We start from the raw sequence: 21,285 nt of genomic DNA, 5'->3' as shown, positions 1-21,285 counted from the left end.
TATGGGGGCACTGCACTTTCAACATTGTTTTGGACTTTTTAAATTAAAAGCACTCTTGCACTTTTTCTCCATCCCCTTACTTAGTGTGTCCTCGTATGCCTGACTCCACTCAGTTACGCTACTGACGGCGTCGGGTTCGAGAGGCTCCCAGAAAGGAAGAGGAGCTGGAGCCGACTTGTACTATCACACCTTTCTTCTTCATTTGTGTGCCATTTATCTATATTAAATTGTTTGCTTATTATCTGTTTTGTTGCTAATGCGTGTGTTATGTGATTTCTGGGTGGTTCCCCAAGAGACAGGACCACCTGCCAATCACCGCCAGTAACTGCCCTTAGCGCAGTAAATACTGAGAATCACCCATGGTTCCTGGCAGTTCATTTTGGTGTGAACCAGGAGTTCCAAAACACGTAACTCCGAAAAACATGCAAAAGCACTACCAATAATGCCCACTAGAGGAGGATAATTCACCAAACCCCAGTTAGATAAACGGCGAAACCAAAACTCTTACAAAAAGAAGATTTTTCCAAAAGATTTATTCCTATCGGAAAAATCTTCTAATCAATATGAAATTCTGTGAAGCACAAAGACAAAAGTGGAATTGCCTAATCCACAGCAAAAAAGGTCCTGATACAGATATCAAAGAGCGGTCAAAAGCCAGAAGAAAGGTTCAGAAATCCAGGTAATCACAATAAGCACAATAAAAACCCGAATATGCCCTCCACTCCCTAATATATTCAAAATGAACCACCAGGAACTATGGGAGACCCTCTATAAGGTGGAGGGCACTACCTGGTAGTGAGTGTCAGGGGGTCCTGTAGTTTTATTACTTTTTTCTTTTTTTTAATTCTTATGCCTCACACTGAGTCCACAGCACCTTAATTTGTTGTTCCTTTGTTAAAGTGACAATGACAATAAAAATGTATCTATCAAAACACAACTACATAACACAGGCATTGGCAAAAAAGTAACCTTAACATAGATAAAATGCAAGAAAGACAAGAAGCATGTCATGGAACCCTAGCCAGAGAAGAAACGTTGCCTGAAACATGAGAACAAGAGCCACGCGCTGCGACTGTGCTACCGACAGTATACAAGGAGCATAAATGGAGGCCAAGTTCATTTATCAGCTTATCGCTCAAGTTCGTTGTGCATAAAAACAGCAATCTAGCGTTTATTTTATAATGTAACACTGTTAAAACGGATGATTGACGTTGAGGTTTACAGTTACTGTAGCTTATGACTGCCCTGCCTTTGTGACTTAAGACGCGTCCTGACAACATGCACGTATTTTAGTTCTATTTGTCCTTGGTTTCTTAGCAGTCCGTAGTAGAAGCTTTAAGAACCTAATTCAAACAGTGTCTTTAAATGTGTATTTATTGATGTTTTAGTTGTAGCTTATGTCATTCAGTTGGTGCAGTACCAACACAAGGTATAATCAGGACCCGACATTATTTTTTTCTGTTTTATGAGCAATAACTGTAAAGATGACATAATGACAAATACTAATAACAACGCCTGTACACACCTTCACACTTAGATATGGAGGAAATGACAATTGTGTTAACTGTTCTTCTTTTTAAACTCGTTTTTTTTCTGGGCTATTTAACCCTGTCAACTTTTATTAGTTTCTTTCGCATCCGCCTCTGTGCACGTTGGCTTTGCAGATGCGCGTTTCCCAGCCTTGTCGATTACGGTTAATCTGTACCTGTACATCATCTGTGGTCCAGGGCACTTGTGAGTCTTTTTGGTATAACAAAATCGAGTAATGCAGGTTTCACACTAGTCGGCTCAGTATAACTGAAGGCTTCATGTGTTTGACTTTAAGAAAATCACAGCAGGTTGTAGACAGTGGCGCAGTGGTTAGCGTTGCAGTTCGAGTTCCCATTTAGCACTGCATCGTTCTCAAAATGGATTCAGCCACGTCATCCCGTGTCTGCATGGGCTTCTCCCTGGGGACGCCAATTCATAAGAGGATAATTGGCGACTCTTAAATGAGAACCCGTGTATGTGTGATCGGGCTCAGCATTAGACTAGCGACCCATGCAGTGCCGATCTCTCCCTTAATTGAATGGGCTCTCACCTGACCGCAACACTGAACTGGACTAAGTATAGGTTTGAAAATGTATGTCACAATTGTACTGTGCAATCCATTCTCCCGTTTATCGATTTGAACGGCGCGGGGTGCTGAAGCTGCCTTAAGCAAAAGGTGGGAAATAAATAGGATGGCCGCCAGGAATTTTGTTCTGTAACCACAATTATAAAAGGTTATAGTTGATATTTATTGACTGCAGTGCAGAATGAAATTAAGAGTGCGCTGAAACAAGTGTCATCTTCAGATTAGGAACTAGATAAAGCATAGCAGCGACCATAACAGGCTAGCCGCTAAGATTACAGCTCCGTTAAGTTGTATGCATTTTCTCCTATACTGTGTGTCAGTTTCTCTCACTACGTATAGTTTGTTTCCTCAGCATAATTGGAAAATCAAAACTGAGCCAGTATGAATGAATGTGCTCGGTGATGGAGAGGTGTCCGGTCCGGAATGTGTTTTCCCCTTAAAGTGAAAATACTTCGTCCCCGAAACTCAAAACTGGTTTAAGCGGTCTGAATGGCGGATAAAGGGATGGATGTTTTCTATGAGATGTTGGGCGTGTGTGTTGTACGGTGGTCGCTGTTGCCTTACGCCTGATGCTGCTGGGAGAGGCTCATGTTCACAGATTAAAATAACCTATTAATGAGCACCTTCCGAAATTTGATTGATATATTGTACATATAAAAAGTATGATACATATGATATAAATAATATAATACATACAATTAAGCTCACACTAACGAAGAAAAAAAATAAGTATGAGATGTGATTTTGAGAAACTTTCCTTTGACGTGTAAATCGTTGGGCGCTCACTATTGGCTGCCTGGTAAAGGTGTGTCGCTTTTTGTCATGAAATCTGCAATACCATGTGGCCCCTTAGCTTTACGATATAATTTCTCTTGAAAAACAAATAAGCCGACAGGAAGCCCATGCTGTTTGCAGTCCTCCACTCTTGTGCTGATGTCAACAGGCACTCTGCGCTCTCGACTGTATCGGTGCTTAGGAAAGTCTTGGTCTCACACTTGGATGTGCGGTGTGCTTGTGACATCAGTAAGTCGTCGTCGAGTGGGATGTTCGAGTATTACGGAGGTTTCGCGCTGTAGAATTAAAGCGCCAAGAACAACACGGGCGGCACTCCACTCACCAACTCTCGATTGTCCCTGCATTAGAAAGCACCTCGGAGTGTGGAGTTTGTGGCTTCGGAAGACGGAAGCTGAAACGATGGCACGACGACTCGAATGGACTCGACTAGAGTGCCGGACATCGGACGTTTTCTTCGTCACTTTGACGCCAGAGGAATGCTGACTATGATTTGACCCTCACGAGAGATTTGGCTTACTCTTTTTGGATAAAGGAAGCACCTCGTCATGCGTCTGTGGGGGGTGCGCTTTTGGAGAGGTGCGCACATATTGTACTTGTAATGTTTGTCACCTCCGGCGCAGATCTCGCTTTGGCATCCCGAGCCACGAGCGCTTCGCCGCAGATGCGCTATTCCAGCAGTCCCACCGCAGAACTGCTGCAGCTGCCCAATGCCACGTTGTACCAGTGCGCCGAGCAGCTGCTGGACTTCGGCTTGGCCGAGAAGGTTATCATCGGCGCGATGCTGACGCTCATCACCGTGGTGACTGTCATGGGTAACACTTTGGTGGTGATCGCCGTGTCAGTGGTCAAGAAGCTACGACAGCCTTCCAATTATCTCCTGGTGTCTTTGGCCGTGGCGGACCTATCTGTGGCCGTGGCGGTTATGCCCTTTGTCATTGTGACTGATCTCACGGGCGGCATGTGGCTTTTTGGGGAGGTCTTCTGTAACATCTTTATTGCCATGGATGTCATGTGCTGTACGGCCTCCATAATGACCCTCTGCGTCATTAGCGTGGACAGGTACACTGCTTATACTTTATATAAATCTTGTAACTTTCACTTGGATTATTAATAATTGTTTAGTTTGCAAGGCTTCTGTGTCCAAGGGAACTTTCCAAGGTGAACGTGCTAAGCGAGTATGTCAGGAAATGGGTACAAGTTGTCTGAGATGATTTTCTGGGCTTCGGATCCAAAGGATATTATACATTATGAAGCTGAGACTCGAAATGTTAATAAGATGGACTGTTGCCTGACTCTAAGCGGAGCGGTAGCACAGCGGGTAGAGTTGCAGTCTCGCTCTTTCGTGATAACGGTGCGATTGCCATCAGGGGCGGATCGACCACAGGGGAGTTCGGGGTGCGCGGCCAGGATTAGGGGCCCGTGACGGCAAGGGACCTTTTCACTAATACACAACATTGCCAGATCGTTTGCGTATCCGCAAATCGAAGTTATCAAGGGGTTCCCCCAGCTCGATGAAACAATCCAGTGGATCAAAGTCTCGAGACAAAATCAAGAACGAGAAATGCCGCGGTGCTTGAAACGACTCGCTGTCAGCGCACTTTATTGTTTAAAGTTTGATCAAGTCTCTGTTAATGAGCTAAGTCACACAGGGGCTTTTGGTCTTAATTTGGCCTTGACTGCCTCCCGTCATTATAAAGCGAACATGTTCGCCGGGTGTTTGCTTGCAGTTCCCGAGGATTTCTTCTTAAGGTACAAACTGCCATTTAAATCAGTTGTCTTAGTTTTGACTAGCGGTGTAATGTTTGTGTACAAACTGAGGATTCAGCGAGTGATGCCAGTTTTGAGTTTGTGTTTGCAATATGGGTTGTGTTTTTGCTGGCTGTTAGAACAAGTGCAGCTTTAGACGATTTTGTATTTAAAAAATGCACGTTGCAAATATATGATGTCAAAATTGCGTACTCCGTATCCTGATAGAAAGTGTTGTTTTCTGCTGCACAATAGGAAAGTGAAAGTAAGGTGCACGACTCATTCATTTATTTATGGAGATATATGGGAGCCAAGGGGACCCATCATTTATATATGCTGTGTTTTTGCAAAGCTGCCCTGAAGCCATGCTGTGCACTTTGTCATGTAACGCAATTAGGTGACTCATAGAAAATGTCTGGCTCGTTACACGCTGCTATTTTTATGTTTCAGGATACATTTTGAAGTTTACGTCTACTATTTCCTCCACAAACAGGCATGGTCGGGGCGCTCCATTCGTTCTTTAAAACGCAGACCGCAGTCGTTGGCTGGCGATTCTCTGGAGTTCCATCTTTACGGTTTAACACTCCGTTGGCTGGCAAGCGCGTGTTTCTCTTTTAAAATGTGTGTTTATAATGCGCCTTGAGAAAGAAGCTGGTAAAGAACCGTCACCCGGCAGTCATGAGGAGTTTCGCATTTCTTAATCATGTCTTTCAAGTTAGTTCTTATGTTGACTTAATCCTAATCATTTAGGATTAGATTCTCAAAGTGTCTTTGTTTTGAGTGGAATCACAGCTAGTCGATCACTCCCCAACAATTCAAACCCGAATAAAGTCTCAGTAAGCTTGTAATGCAGACAACATCGTGGAGAAGAAGGAGCAGCAGCAGCTGCCGGAGCGGCGACGACCAAATCCGCCATCAGTCAGTCTATGTCAGCGGGCAGGTAGCAGCTCATGTACTCCTCCTACTCTGGTTCTTTTCTTACTGTTTATCTGTTTGCATATTAATCTCGAATATTTGTGTTTTAAAGCTTATATTTCCTTGACAGCATGCTGGGTGCGAATCGTGAGCCAGGCTTTAACAGTATAGACTGAGTTTAAACTTTCTTCGTCATCAGTTTGCGTGCTTTATTGATTGATTGATTGACTCTAATTTAGCTCTTTAACACCTTTGTGTACATGAGAGGGTTTCTTTGTGCCTTGCCCATGATGGAGCTTGTACACTCATAAAAATATTTCCTCATTGGAAGTTTACTCTGCGGTGGGTTGGCACCCTGCCTGGGATTGGTTCCTGCCTTGTGCCCTGTGTTGGCTGGGATTGGCTCCAGCAGACCCCCGTGACCCTGTGTTTGGATTCAGCGGTTTGGAAAATGGATGGATGGAAGTTTACTGGGTTTTGTGGTTCCTTGTAGCACCTTTGCTTGTCAAAAGATCCTTTTCATTCTGGTAAGGTTTCTTTACATATGAAATTGTCTCTTTGGATTTTGAAAAGATTTGTAATATGTGGACAAAACAGAAATTTTTAATGTACAGTATAGGAGGCGACCTAACAGGAAATTGACAGATCAAGCCCACCTGAACTAAGCCTGTGTCAATGAATGCAGTAAGAGTTCTTTTAAAATCAGAAGCAAATTGGTAATTCATACCTCAGTTATCCCCTATTCATGTAGAGAAAAGCCAAGCAAAATGACACCTTTTATTGGCTAACTAGAAAGATTACAATATGCAAGCTTTCGAGGCAACTCAGGCCCCTTCTTCAGGCATGGTTATTTATTTATGGAGCCTGTTATGGATCTATATAAGCAAAGGCTGTTTTTGGAACAGTCAAGTAGATGGATCTTTTGGGAACCAAAAATGGCTCCCCTCTGTCATTGCTCTGAAGAATATCTTTGGCACCTTATTTTCAAGAGTGTATAGTCTGTCTTCCTCAATACCCAGAGATGGATTATATGCATTTGAGAATGTTATGTTTACATTTCACGAAAGAAATTTAGCTTTAAGTCTGAGTTTTCAAACAAAGCTAATTTGTTTAGCAGGTAAATGTTTTGTTTTTATACACGCCCATGCATTAACTCTAGTTACGTATATGTGATGTGCGGTACACCAAGTGTGTCATATCTCACACTATTCAGAAGTGTGTGCATGTCTATGTTTGTACTGCCAACGTACAAAATTTGCAGGAAGTGTGCTGATTGTGTATTTTCCTGCCAGGAGTTGCAAAGTCACGCCTCAAAAGATTAGCCGAGAAAACAATTGACAATTAGTTTGAACTTGCAAGTGCCAGATATTGTCAATCTTCATTTACTTTCTGGGAATATCAGGTTTGAGGTGTATCAGTTTTGGATCAGACTTCTAAATGTCAGTGGCATACTGATGTAATTCAATTTTAGATCTACATTTATTTATCATTTTTCTGTTATAGAGTGCCTTTCCCTTTTTTTCTATATCTGTGTCTATCTATCCCAAGAGAAAGTTCATTTGGTTTTGAGAATGAATTTCTATAAATCATAGCTGGATGAATATTAAAAACCATTCTATCGCAGAAACAAGTCCATTTTCTTACTTAAGGAGCTGGTTATTTTTAACACAATGGTTACCTTTGTTTTGTTAGTCATTTGAGGTGAATTAGAACAGACATTTACAACTGGATGCCCTTCCTGATGTCAGCCCTCACCAATTTATCTGAGCTTGCAGCCGTGTCACAGCCCACTTTGTGACTGAAGATGATACAAACTTAGAGTGGGTTATCTTGGCAATATGCTTGGCTCTAGAGAATGGCAGATTAAACAGTGACCACCAGATTGACATGCAGTTGACCAAAATTTTGAAAAGTATTACTAAAGTCCAAGGCAACTTCATTTTATTGCACTTGTGTGCGTGCCGGCATGCTGTAAAGTAGTGAGACCTGGGCATTAAAATCTGAACACCTGAGGAAGTTAGGGAGGGTTGAGATATGTGTGATAAGATGGCTGTGTAATGCGTCATTGAGTGTGTTAACCTGGTTAAGATAGAAACCTGGCTTCTTAAAAATCTCCATTTGCTGTACATGCTTAGGCACGCTTCTTGAGTTCTCCTTTGGTAAAACTCTACAACGTCATTAAACTGCCCAAAAAAGAGTTAAATGTCATCTTCAGCTACTGTGAATCCTAAAACAAGCATGAAGCGTGTCATAATTTTCTTATGTTTTATAAATACATTTAGTCCTTCATGTGCTGTGAAGTAAATCACATCCCATCCCCTTTTTATACTCCGACCAGACCCACTGATGATTCAAAGTATGAACACTGACCTCTGCATCACATGATTACATTGTTCTAAAATTTCTATGGCAAAAAGCTGAATTAAATCTAAAGTGACACTTTTATCAATATGTTTCTGTTACCAGATTGCACGCAGCACAGTCTTTTCTGCTTGACTGTGTGATTGAGCCCTGCAAAGGACTGGCATACTGGCATGGTTGCTTCTTGCTTTACGCCCAATGCTGCTGGAATAGTAATAACACAGATATTTTTACTTCAATAAATTAAGTATTTTGTTATTGTTGGGTGTGACGAGGATGGACAGGATTAGACATGAGTACCTTAGAGGGTCGGCTCAGGTTGGACGGTTGGGAGACAAAGGCAGAGAGGCAAGATTACATTGGTTTGGACATGTGCAGAGGAGAGATGTTGAGTATATTTGGAGAAAGATATTAAAGAAGGAGCTGCCAGGCAAGAGGATAAGAGAAAGGCCTAAGAGAAGGTTTGTGGATGTGGTGAGAGAGGACATGCAGGTGATGGGTGTAACAGAACAAGATGCAGAGGACAGAAAGATATGGAAGAAGATGATCCGCTGTGGCAACCCCTAACGGGAGCAGCCAAAAGAAGAAGAAGATGAAGAAAATGAGTAATGTTAGCTTACTTGTTACTTTACAAAGTAATCAGAATTTATAACACAGGTTACTTTTAATGTGCTGCCCCCAATACTGCTCCTGGGCTTAGCACAATAGGAACTTGTTTAACAATTTCAGAAATATTGACACAGATTAAAGGAATAATGCGATCGCCTGATCATTTTCCTTAGATAATTTTATCTTGTGAACACTTCTACCTGTGTCTGTTGAAAGTGTGTGTGAAGCAAAAACACATGCGCAGGCGAAGCAAGTCCAATGGACATGCACAGACTACAAAACCCATAACTATAACCCAGTTAAGGGTTTACATGGTCAAAAATAACCGGGTTACTCGTGGAGAAATTTTTCATGTCTTAACCTGGCTTCTCAGAGACCAATTAACCAATTTCTCTTACTGTAATAAGGGTTAGTATGGCATTTCAAACACTAAGATTTCTGTGATTAACTGACTTATCAAAACTCATGTAAACACACAAATTGAAAGACAGATAGAAGAATGAAGGTTTTTTTAGCAAAGTGAATCTTGAACCTGTAAGTGTCGTCTTGCGATGGTGCCACCTTAGGTGTTATGGGCATGTGATGCGATGGGATGATGATTACTGTGTCAATTGCTGTTTTGATGTATAGGTGGATGATACATGGCCTAGATGTAGGCCATAGAAACACTGGATTGATGAGGTGATAAAAGATATGAAGAAAATGTAGCTTACAGATGCTGATACACACGATAAAAGTCAACGTAGGAAAGAAATATGGTGTCAACAGACAATCCTGGGTAATCCTGGAGACTAGCTATAAAATTGAACTGATGATGATTACTATTTTTAACAATAAAAATCTATCTATATCTATCTATCTCTATCTATCTCTATCTATCTATCTATTGTGGAACTTGACCCGGACACAGACAGGCAGACACGTTTATTCAGGGTTTCCATTACACAATAATTACTCGCCAGCCCCCAATACCCCACAGTCCAGGCCAATCAACAATGCCTTCTCTCTCTCTGTCTTCAGACCGCCTCCCTTTCTCCTCCTCTGAAGGGAGGCGGCCCCTTTAAATAAGCACCCGGATTTGCTCCAGGTGTGTCCCCGGCAATCTCCCACCGACATGGCCCAGTGTGGCGGAAGTGCCGGCTGTATCCCCGGAAACACTCCGGGTGTCCCCTCTTTTCTTCCCTCCAGCACTTCCGGGTGTGGGCCCTGGCGGTGAACACGGGCCCCTACAGGGTCGAGCTTCCCAGCTCTGTACCCGTGGCCCCCAGGGCGGTCGCCCCCTCGAGGTCTGGAGGAGGCACAAGCCCCCCTCTGGTCTTCTTGGATGTCCTGGCTGGGTACCACCCCCATCAGGGTACCACACTATCTATCTATCATATCTTTTATATCTAGTGCCTTTCATATCTATCTATCTATCTATCTATCTATCTATCTATCTATCTATCTATCTATCTATCTATCTATCTATCTATCTATCTATCTATCTATCTATCTATCTATTGTTTCTGCTTGTCTGTTTGCTTTCGTAACAGATAACTGGAGAAAGTGTAGATTATCTGAATGATCTGCTCTAAAAAAGTACACCAGGACTGTGATAACAAGTACAGCGTCTGCAGCTATCTTCTTTTTTTTTTTCAAGTGGCTTACATATATTTTTCATTGTGCTTGTTTCTTTTTTCTTCTTTTCTGCTGAAAAATTGCCTGTTTCGCTGCTGCAGCAATGCATTCTGCATGTCGAGTGGACTGCTTGCACACTCCTTCCTAAAATAATACTCTGCTGTCACCAGAGGTTTCCACACTGTCCGATTAATCTAATTGTCAGAAAGCTACAAGTTAAAGTAGATGTGTAAACAGTGGAGGGAGTCTTATGCTTTTAGAATTTTTTTCCACTCTTTGAGTAAGTGGAAAAGAATTTTAATAGTACATTCATATTTTCATGAGTAAAACAATGGGCCATGGGGACTAAACATATGTTGCAAATAATGTGCTAGATTCTGCTCTTTTAAAATATTTCAACAAAATGCAAATATGCTATTCATATCATTGTCATTGTTGTTCTTCTTATTTGCATTGTAAGCAGTAACATTATTGTCTTTAATTGGATTAGAATTTTAAGAGACCTTTAATCATCTCAAATCAAAAACAAGTGAAGTGGGCTATTCAAATGATGCGGTTACAGTTCAGCTGTGTCTGTTGTTCTGCTCTATTACTCCCCAAGGATTTTTAACATTTTTTTTCTTATGAATATTAGTGACGGTAATGGACTAAACTTTGGATAAGGAATATATTTTAACTGACCCTGCGTGCTGTTTCAATATCAGACAACTGAGATCAAGAATATAGCCATCCATCAATTATCCAATTCCTGGGGTGAGTTTCATGATAATGTCTCTTGTACCGACAGACTCCTATATAACCTTAGCTCTTTTTAATTTGATAGTCTTGGGCCGCGGACTCAGAATTGAAAGGTAGAATAAAAAGGCTAATTACAAAATGCTTCCAACAACTGCAGTGTGCGGAAGACTAATATGATTTGATCCTTTTCATTCTATTCAGTACTTAGTGTTTTTCAAAATAATGAAATCAGACAGACCTTCTTTGCTGACATGCTTTTAATGAGATGCTTTGAAGCCTCCTCTGACTGACTGTCATTCACCTTATTCCAGCAGCTACAGCAGTGTATGGCTCAGGTGTTTAAGTGTGTTAACTAGGATGTCTCAGAATCTCTTCCTCTTCTTTATTTGTTATCTATCACTGGCCATCTTATGGAATAAAATGTTCTAGTAAGATAGCAGGTCCTTTGTCCTGTGTGGGTATAGATATGGTACTATTTTCAGTTTAGTGTTTGGGTGGTACAATGGTTAGCATTGCTGCCACACAGCTCCAGGGACTCGGTTTCAACTCCCACACCTAATCACTGTCTGTGCACTTTTTCCCATGTCCATGGGGGTATTCTCCAGGTTTTGTAGTTTCCTCCTACATCACAAAGACATCACTTTTGGATTAACCGATAACTCTAATAAAGCTTGGGGTGATGGAGTCTGGATGTGTGCGTGTTTATAAATGAGCCCCGTGTATGTCATTGTTTGGCCAAGCTTAGACGCCAGCACTTTGTGGTTGTGGACAAAGTTGGTTTTGGAGTACGACTATCTGGACACACTGAATATGGGTAGGTAGTTTGTGCCTGTCTATGTTTTAATCTAAGAAATACTGCCAATGGCCACAGAGCTACATTTTCCTCTAAAAATGGTGCTTTTAATCAATTATGGTCTTTGTCCACACTATTGTCTTCACAACATTTATGAAAGTATCTCTATACACACTAAAATGACTAAAAATGCATAAACGTTCTTCATTGGGCATGTGTGCATCGGCGTAAAAATTCTTGAAGGGTGGTACTGCTGCCAGCTGTAACAACTTGTAAATTCTTTGTCTTTTTATGCATTTATGCTCCATTCAAACTGTACAAAACACAATTTAACTGGATACAGGAAAGCAACACAGCAAGCATTATGAAAAGAAACTCTTCTCTCTCTGCTATGTTACAATATGGTTTTCCCACATGAAGACTGACTAATCAGGGAATTAGAAGTTATAGTGAGCAGGATCCAGTCAGGGAAAAGCCATGTAATAAGCACCTCAAATCAAATCCTGAGTAGGGTCTGCACTTTCAAAAATCTGCACTTTCATCCGTCCACACTACAACATTGAGGCTGCATTTTCACAAGTATATGGCTGTGGTAAGCATTTTCAAAAGTCCTTGTTTAAAGAGGTTAAAAATGCCAGGGTAGTGTGGACGAAAGGTGAAAATGGAGAATAATGTCTGCATTTTTAAATGAAAATATGGCAGTATGGAAGAGTCCTGAAGCAATCTTGCTTTGCGTCTTCATGTTGAAGGTGATGTGCTGTCTTGTTTAAATTGCTCTGACCAAATTGACCCCTATATAGACTCTTACGTGAGAATAATTTGCTGTTTATCCATTTGCACATTGTAAATCTATACTGTATGTATTTTATGTACAGCTCCAGCTGAGTGATGCAGGCTCTGTGCTAAGGGAGTATTGTTTCACCTCAGAGGGCTTCAGTCTGTGTTAAGTGTAAGAGTGTGATGTTGTGTCCTGGCACTTCTTGTAAGAGGGTCACACTTAGAACATCCTTTTTACTTGTAAGCTGTTGATTTGTGTTCCCTCTCTAGCTTTTTCACAAAATGTAAAAGTAACTGATAAGTCTAAGTTTACATAACATTTTTAGCGTGGAAGATGTTGGAGGGGTGTGGATTTGGGAGAGTTGAAAAAGCAACCCCATTTTTAACAGGCACTCACTTATCTCTGGTAAGATAACTGTATGCTTATCTGAACGTTTAGAAATGGTTCAACTGTATAAACAAACTTAAAGAAATGAAACAAGGTTTTTAAGCTTTAAACGGAACTTTTCTTAAACAAGAACTTTTCTTTTTTTTGTTATATCAATTTTTTCTCTATTGTGTGAACTGTTATACTTTACATTTTTACTAAAGTTTTTAAACGACGATATTTTGTCTGTGGAATCATTTCAACGCATCAAACTATTGCTGAATCCCATTTTGCAAACTAGAGCTGCTGAACTTTGGTAATTTTTGGTAAACGCAGCTACAAGACCCATGTGCGGTTATTACAATTAATGTGTTTTCTGCAGAATACCCATGTATACATTTTACACATGTTAAAGGACTGAGCAACTCAAAATAATTTAGAGATGCGAAAATATTTTAGGAAAGTACTACAAACCGATGACGGAAAATAAATGTGTGACATGATTTAATGCATGAATGCAGATACATTCTGCAGTCTACTAGAACAACAACAACATTTATTTCTTGTGATAATTTAGCTCAAAGTGCTTACAAAGATGACAAAAAGTAGTGAAAAGTCAAGCAAAATGACAGCTTTTATTGGCTAACTAAAAAGATTACAATATACAGTACAAGTTTTCGAGGCAACTCAGGCCCCTTCTTCAGGCAGGATTACATCTTGTCATCTTGTAAGCACTTTCAGCTAAATTATCACATGGCTAACACGGTACAACACCCTAGTACTACAATATGACAAAAAGAAAGTTAGAAGAAAAGAAAAACAATTAAGATTAGGTAATAATATTAAAGAATAAGTAACAACAAAACAAGGTAAGGTCAGATGGTCGGGAGGACAGAAAAAACAAAAGAAAAACAAAATCTGCAGGAGGTCCAAGGCCAAAAGACCACCCAGTCCCCACTAGCATTCTACCTAACATAAATGCTCCTAAATCAGTCATCTTTGTTTTCATGCTTCACATGATAGGATTCTGATGAAGTTGGTCTCGTGCAGAGCAAAGTCACCCACCATCATTCCTTCATCTCAGGGGGCTTGCATGGTGCTTTGATCAAGTGGTGGTGGCACAGATCGCCACTACAGAAGTACCAGTAAAGACAGCAGAGAACAGTGGGGATTAGTACAGTTTAGTACATCATAATAATAATAAGGTAGCCGTGGATTAGTCATTAAAAAAATAAGCACATGCTTAGGTCACTATGGTAAAAAGTGATACAGTATATACACATTTTTGATGAAATTACAATATTATCATACCTAAAAATGACAAACATAAAAATTTTAAATTGAGTCACATTTTCTAATTTGTTATAATAATTGAAAGGTCAGAACTCGGGTATTTGTGTTGCCTTGCAAGTTAAATTATTGAAAGTTGAGAGGTGTGGGGGGTCATATTATTGGGTCAGATTTAAGTCTTTGCGTAATTCGTAACGAGTTTCAGACAGAAGGCATAGCACATTTAAGGACTGCTGTTCCTAAAACCTCTGAACTGTTCAGTCGCTAGAGCTGCCTCCATTAGTGAATTGCAGTCTCTGACTAATTATGAGATTGTTTCTAAGTTTTCACTCTGATTCCAACGCCACACATTGCTTTGTATTTGTGCTGCAAGGTGAGGGTCATTTTGGCAGCCTTCAATGTAAAGAACATCAGAATAAAGACAGCAGCACCGTGCAAAACTGAACAAACAAACACATTAGACCACAGGTGTCGAACTCCTGTCCTCGAGGGCCACAGTGGCTGCATGTTTTCATTCTAACCATCTTCTTCATTAGTGAGCCGTTTTTACTGCTAATTAACTTGTTTTGCTTTAGTTTTAATTAACTTGACTCAGGCCCCTTAATTGTTTCTTTTTCCTTAATTAGTAGCCAAACAATAATGAGACATCAAACAAGCCACCATATGACAGAAAAAAACAGAAACATCAACAGATTTGGAAATGTCTGCTGTGGCAGAATGAGAGCAGCAACAAGCCATTGAATTAAATAATGAGCTTAATTAACAGCAAGAATCAGCTTCTCATTAAGAAATTGGTTGGAGTTTGAAATCCCAGTTTAGCTGGTCATCTGTCGGCTCGTTTCACGTCTCTTTTCTGTTTGACTGCCATGTAATGAAGAAACAAATCAATTCAGAGGACTGAATCCTTAAAAACAGGGCTATTGAAATGAAGGGAAAAAGAGTTAATTAGTGAAAACTGCTCACTGATTAGGAAAAGGGTGAGAATGAAAACCTGTAGCCACTGCGGCCCCCCCAGGCCTGGAGTTCGACACCCCTGCATTAGACAACCTGATAACAGTGTGACCTTTAATTCATTTCACTTCAGGATTGGATGCTGCAGTGTCTTTACTCTCCCCTCGAAGATGGTGGGTAATGCAGGCCTATCGAAATTACACTGATTTCAGTGGTAAGGGAAACGAAGATGTGCTTAATGTCAGTGTGTGTGACACAGTCCTGGGTCAATAGCTGACTTCCAAATGTTATGGGTACACAAATGTCACCTGGACAGTAAGATGCTAGAGTTTGGGCAGCCATCTGATGGTTGTGTTTATGACCTCTGATGTAAATGTGGTAGTAACGAGTAAAGCAGCCAAAAAGTAACACCAAATTGGCTGCAGACATTTTTGACAACCCCATTTAGCCTGCTGTAGGTGTAACATACAATCTGAGTTCAAGAGGGCTGTAAGTATGTAAGGTGTAAACAACTCTCAAGTAGAAATGTAAGGGAGAAAGGAGAAGTGTTACCTCTGAGATGAGAGGAGAAGCCACAGCGGATCTTCTTAAGGCCATATCACATTACATTATTTTTCACAAGATTTTCAGTTGTAGACTTCATCTTTATTATCTAAGCAAGTTGGAGGCATCCATGGTGCATTCCATCGGCCAGCACTCATGTAGTTTGCCTTCTCCAGTGACTCGGCCCAACCAGTGTGATACTCATGTCGACCAAATCAAAAAGGTTTAATTTTCCTTAAGTCGAAGGGACGGGTGTGTGAGTGTGAGATTTGACAGCCAATGAGTGGTCACATGGAATTCAGCTACGAGGAGTATGGAACATGGATGTTTTGGATCTCGCAAACGAAATAGAGGCTCACCTGTCTGTTGTGTTATATTTTATGTATTTTGCCACAATGGAAAAAGAAAAAAGGGCAGAGATTGTGGGAGAACTTGCTATACCTCTGAAGCCTTCTAACAGCCCATACATAGTCAGGCAGCATGTTGTGCAGGGAGTGTAGCTTAGTGGTTAAGGCCTGGGACTTCAGACTCTGAGGTCATGGGTTCAAATCCTGCTGCTGACACTGTCTGACCATGAGCAAGTCTGTGGTCCAGCTGGGAAAACAAAACTAATGTGACCAATAGTGTCTGAAATGGCCTTGGATTAAGGCATCACCCACATAAGTAAATGCCAATGTTATTGGCTGTCTGTAAAAGGGGCACACTTATGATACTTTGAATAGTGTGGGACCTCGTCACACAGGTGTGTAGTTAGTGAAACCTGCGATTCCTAGTTGTGTAATCCAATGTACTCAAGACAACGAGATCAGCAACTGCAGCAAGGCCAGATTAAGATCCACAGGATTTATCATAAGTATACATACTTACACATTATGAACATCACGTATATCAATAATGAATCAAGTACAGGAACTGAAGTGGGAAAAAAAAATCTCAAGCTTTGTGTTGGGTCGACTTCACTTTCCTTTTTGTTCATTAGTGTATTTCAAGGGATAAAACAAACTCATTGATGAGTGCAAAATCATATCTAGGGGATGTCAGCTTTCGTCTGTTAGCGTAATTAACAAGCATCAATTATTTTAAAAGGTCAATGGAAAAGAATTGATGTATTAATAGGGTTGCATACTTACACCAAATAAAATAAAGGACATTTTTGGTTTGTCTTATTTCAGACAGTGACCTGGTTATCCTCCACATTGTTTCTCACGTGTATGTCGGGATGATGGGATAATGCAGAATCTGAGTGCACAGTGTGGCCAGAAGCTGCAATATTAGCTTTTTCCTGACTTGGCTATGTGTAACGTTGATCTCGTTAGTCTCAACTACAATATTTATGACTTGTTCAATACACCATTTGGGTTTATTTTTTGCAACTGTCAAGTATAGGTTTCATTTCAAATCAGTGCCTTTTGCTTCTACCTAAATTATTTTTTTCTTTTTGCTATTCCACTAGATTCTTGTTTTGAATAAACATCATTTTTGGATCTTTTTCCTCTTTTTCAGCATTGTAAAATATCAAATGTATAATGACATAAAACAGACCTACCTGCTCTGATTGTGCCCAACTATATCAACCAACCAGGACTCATCTTTTTCTTCTAAAAGCTTTTTATTTAGGAATGATTGGTTAGGTTTATAATTGTGAGGACGGAAGTGGGGTTGGTTTGTGTGCTGAGTGCCTGGACTGTCATTGAAAACCTGGACTTTTTCATTATTAGACATTTTTTTCTCATTTTTTTTTGGCCCCATTGTGCACCCAAGTCACTCTGATGGTAGATCTGGACATGGCCTTCAGTCTTCAAGTTTAACATCCCCTCTAACTAGAAGTAATGTACTGCTGGCTGGTGTCAAATATGTAAACAGAAATTAAACCTAACTGGTTAATGGTGGGGTGACTTCAGGGTTCAAGGTTTTTATTTAGTCAAAGTTTACAAAAGAAAACATTAAATTTGTCTCCTCAGTTACATCCAATAACAGACAGAAATAAAATAAAAAAGCAAATAGAAACAAGACAGTTTGAAACTTACTCAAAAATTCCAAAAAATTAACATCAATTCTAGGAGTTTGATAGTGTGTGTTCACCTAAATGAGAGACTCTGCATTTCTAGACATTTTTATTATCTCTGATATTCCATATTAAAAAGACATATGGCACTGGGAAGAAAAAAATGTTTGGAGCAGTTTGTGTATTTTTTTTAAAGCAACTGTCCTCCCTGATTCACTGACATTAAGTTCTGCAGGTAATTGATGCCTGTCATCAGTTGAGATGATTTCCAGTTTTTTCAGTGCTAGCCTCTGACACACATCTACCAAATCATCCACATCAGCCCCAAGAACTTTAGCTGTTGTCACAAGAATGAGTCGGAGACATCACAAAGGTTTGGGGCAGCCACCCGTATATTATGCTCGGCTGCAAAATTGCTTTTTTAGGTACACGATGTGAATGGTTCAGAGTCCAAAACAGAACTGCCTGTACTGAGGCAACATGGCAGTTTTAAAGGCCTGGAAAGGAAATGAAGTCAACGTTGCAGGAACTGGGAGTGGCGTCCTCATGCCCGGAAGTGACGTCATCCTTGGGGCCGGCAAGAGGCGGGATTTCCCAGGAAAGGTCTGCAAGGGACTGAGAGAGATAGTCAGTACACTCCACCGCCCCCTGGCCTGGCGTAGAACTACAAGTGATTAGGCCCTTCAGCTGTTCCCCATGCGCACGTGTCTGATACTGTACACTTGGAGCTTTTTTCAATTTTGGCTTATCAGACTACTAAACCAGTCGATGAAGCTGAAAGTAATGACAGACAGGATGACCACTCAGATAAAAGGATACAATGAGGTATTTCTCCATTTTAAACAGTTGTTGCACACATTTAACTGAGCTGGTATTCATCCAAATATTGCTATTAAGGAATGATTTTAAATTCAAGAGAGATGTACAAAATGGTGTACTCCGGAACCCCGTTGAGGGTCACATATCCCAGGGTTACCAGACTGTTGTGACATGTGACACAAGTCACTCAACTACCTGTGCCAATCAAGGGGACTGAAGCATCTTGGATGTTTGACTGGACTCTTGAGTGGACAGCATTAGAACAATCTAGACAAAAACAGGCCATTCAGCCCATCAATACTTGCCAGTACTATCCACTTATTTATTCTAAAATAACATCAAGTCTAGTTTTTAAGTTCCTAAAATCCTACTGTCTAGCTTATTCCAAGTGTCTATGGTTCTCTGTGTACAGAAAAACTTCCTATTGTTTGTGCAGTATTTACCTTTAACAAGTTTCCAACTGTGTCTCTCTGTCCTTACTGAACTCAACAGTCTCAATCCACTGTATTAATTCCCTTCATAATTTTAAACACTTCAGTCATGTCTCCACTTAATCTCATTTTGCTTAAACTGTATAGGCTCAGCTCTTTTAGTCTTTTGTTATAATTCATCCCCTATAGCCCTGGAATACAGCCTAGTTGCTCTTCTTTGTACTTTTCTAGTGCTGCTGGGTCCTTTTTGTAGCCTGGAGACCAAAACTGCACACAGTACTCCAGATGATGCCTCACTAGTGTGTTATAAAGCTTGAGCAGAACCTCCTTGGACTTGTACGTCACACATCAGTGCGCTATATAACCTAACATTCTGTTAGCCTTCCTAGTGTCTTCTGAACACTGTCTGACAGTTGATAGTGCCACTGCCATAATATGTCCTTTCCACCAGATCAATCCCTTAAACCTCTGGATTTGGTAGGGATGTTTGGGGTCTTTCTTTTTGTTGGACCCTGGCTGTGTCTTTACTGTTGCCCTAGACACTGGCACAACACATGACAGTCTATACATAGCACTTTTGGCACATTTTTTCTGTTATATGGATCGTTATCTTCCATTCTATTTCCTCTTTGTCCTAACTGAATGAATGTTTTCACTTCCCTTCCCCAATGCTTTGTTTTAACTGCCACCACTTTATGTGTTGTGCTTTGCTCCTCCCAGAGCCACATATCTCCATTTTCATCTGCCTACTTCCTGGACTGAGGTAGGCATTGCTTTTGCCTTTCATCACACCCCATGGCAGGTGGTTGCCTTCTTTCAGTTCCTTTCCAAGTCATTCATCTTCTTGTGCTGCACCCTGGTAACACCCTACACTGATAACAGAGATGAGTTTGTAATTTCACATTGAGCCGTCTTCATGTTGGGAGACTAGCAACATCCAGGCACCTGCATTTAACTCCTGTAATTGATGCTGAAGGCAAATTGAACACAAAAACATAAAACACAGAAACCAAAGAGCTGAATGAAAACGGAATGATTACATAATGAAGAATATTTACTGTTTCACTTTCTGCAAATGTTTACAGACTGTTATTAACTGTATTACTGGAGCCTTCATTCCGTATTCTAATCCTAGATAGTAAGTCACTATTTCTGATGTTGGCCATATGTTTGTTCATTAAATGTAATCATTGTTGTTTACAAAGCTAACTGATGACACTTGAATGGGAAAAGTGCTGGATGACTGCCAGCTTCCTTATTGCAGTCGGGCTCTTTCGTAGACTTTCTAGAGGTCTGTACAGAACCGTATTAAGTTTCTTTATTTAACATAGTGGGTCATTTATTCCATTTATGAGCCATGAGCACACATGATGACAACTGTGGAGATACTGAAGTCCTCAAGGTTCTTTTTTTTAATTTCTAACAATTTGAAGTTAGGCAGACAGTGCGGTGACATGGCTAAGGCATTAGAGTATAAACCTCAAGACTGCCAGTTAAAGTGACCCAGGGTGGGTCTCTCAAGCCACCAGTTCTCTTACTTTGCTGAAAAGCATGTAATGAACTGGACTGTAGCCTGATTTTGTAAGTCAGTCTGGATAAAGGCACAAGCCAATTATTCAGATTTCTGTAATTAAGTTTACAACATGGAGGAAGGCATTCACTTCTTCTCTCCTGGAGAATACTTTCTCTTGACCCCAAGAATAAAAACTATAACTATTTATCTGTTATCATACTTCTTTATTCCATTAGTGAAACACATGGACCTATTTTTCTAAAATAAAATGGTACGAAAAGCTAGATGTAAACTCTCTGTCCACTGTTTACAAATCTAAGAACCTATGCTTGACAGTTTCTTCTTTCAGTTCCCCCTGATGTCATAATGTTTCATTACTTCTGGGGGCTCATCTAGGAAAACAGGAACTTTTCTATTTTAGCAACACATTATTTTGTTTTCAACATACAAAAATACAACTTGACATTGATCACATTGCTGATGTAACTTTGAGATTCTAGCTCAAGTAGTTTCTGAGCAAATGTGTGACAAGCATACTAACTAATCCCGAGTTGCTAGTCAGCACACCTACCATGTTAATGAGTAGAATGCAGAAAGAAAACAGATTATCTGTGAAAAAAAACTTGGAATTTGCTAAAACCAGATTAGGTGTAATGCTGTTCCCTAAAGGCTTTGACTATTGAAACCCCAAGAGTCACATTCTAAAATCAACACTTAATTTGACAACATGCGTCTAAAGGATGTTGACTTGTGTTTACTGTATTAATTCCCTATTAGATGCTGAGGTGATGTTTGGCAGACCTGGTGCATGGAATGGCAGGAGAGCCATGGATGTAAGGAGAGGGAAGAATTAGATCTCAGTGTGAAAGTTGCGTGTCTCCATGGAGGTGCAGTGGCTC

At 40.5% G+C, this 21,285-nt stretch overlaps 1 protein-coding gene across 1 annotated transcript in view; it reads left to right on the top strand.

The window, feature by feature from the left end:
* The first annotated feature begins 2,986 nt into the window (after nt 1-2,986).
* LOC114644707 (5-hydroxytryptamine receptor 7-like) overlaps nt 2,987-21,285 on the top strand; it is a 158,169-nt gene continuing 139,870 nt past the window's right edge. The window contains exon 1 of the mRNA XM_028792726.2: nt 2,987-3,970. Coding sequence (XP_028648559.2) covers nt 3,510-3,970 — 461 coding nt within the window. The 5' untranslated portion in view covers nt 2,987-3,509. The remainder of the gene's footprint in view (nt 3,971-21,285) is intronic.

The sequence above is a fragment of the Erpetoichthys calabaricus genome, chromosome 1, assembly GCF_900747795.2.
Source record: "Erpetoichthys calabaricus chromosome 1, fErpCal1.3, whole genome shotgun sequence".
NCBI lineage: Eukaryota > Metazoa > Chordata > Cladistia > Polypteriformes > Polypteridae > Erpetoichthys > Erpetoichthys calabaricus.
The sequence above is the reverse complement of the archived record's forward strand: the minus strand, read 5'-3'. Positions and strand labels throughout refer to the sequence as shown.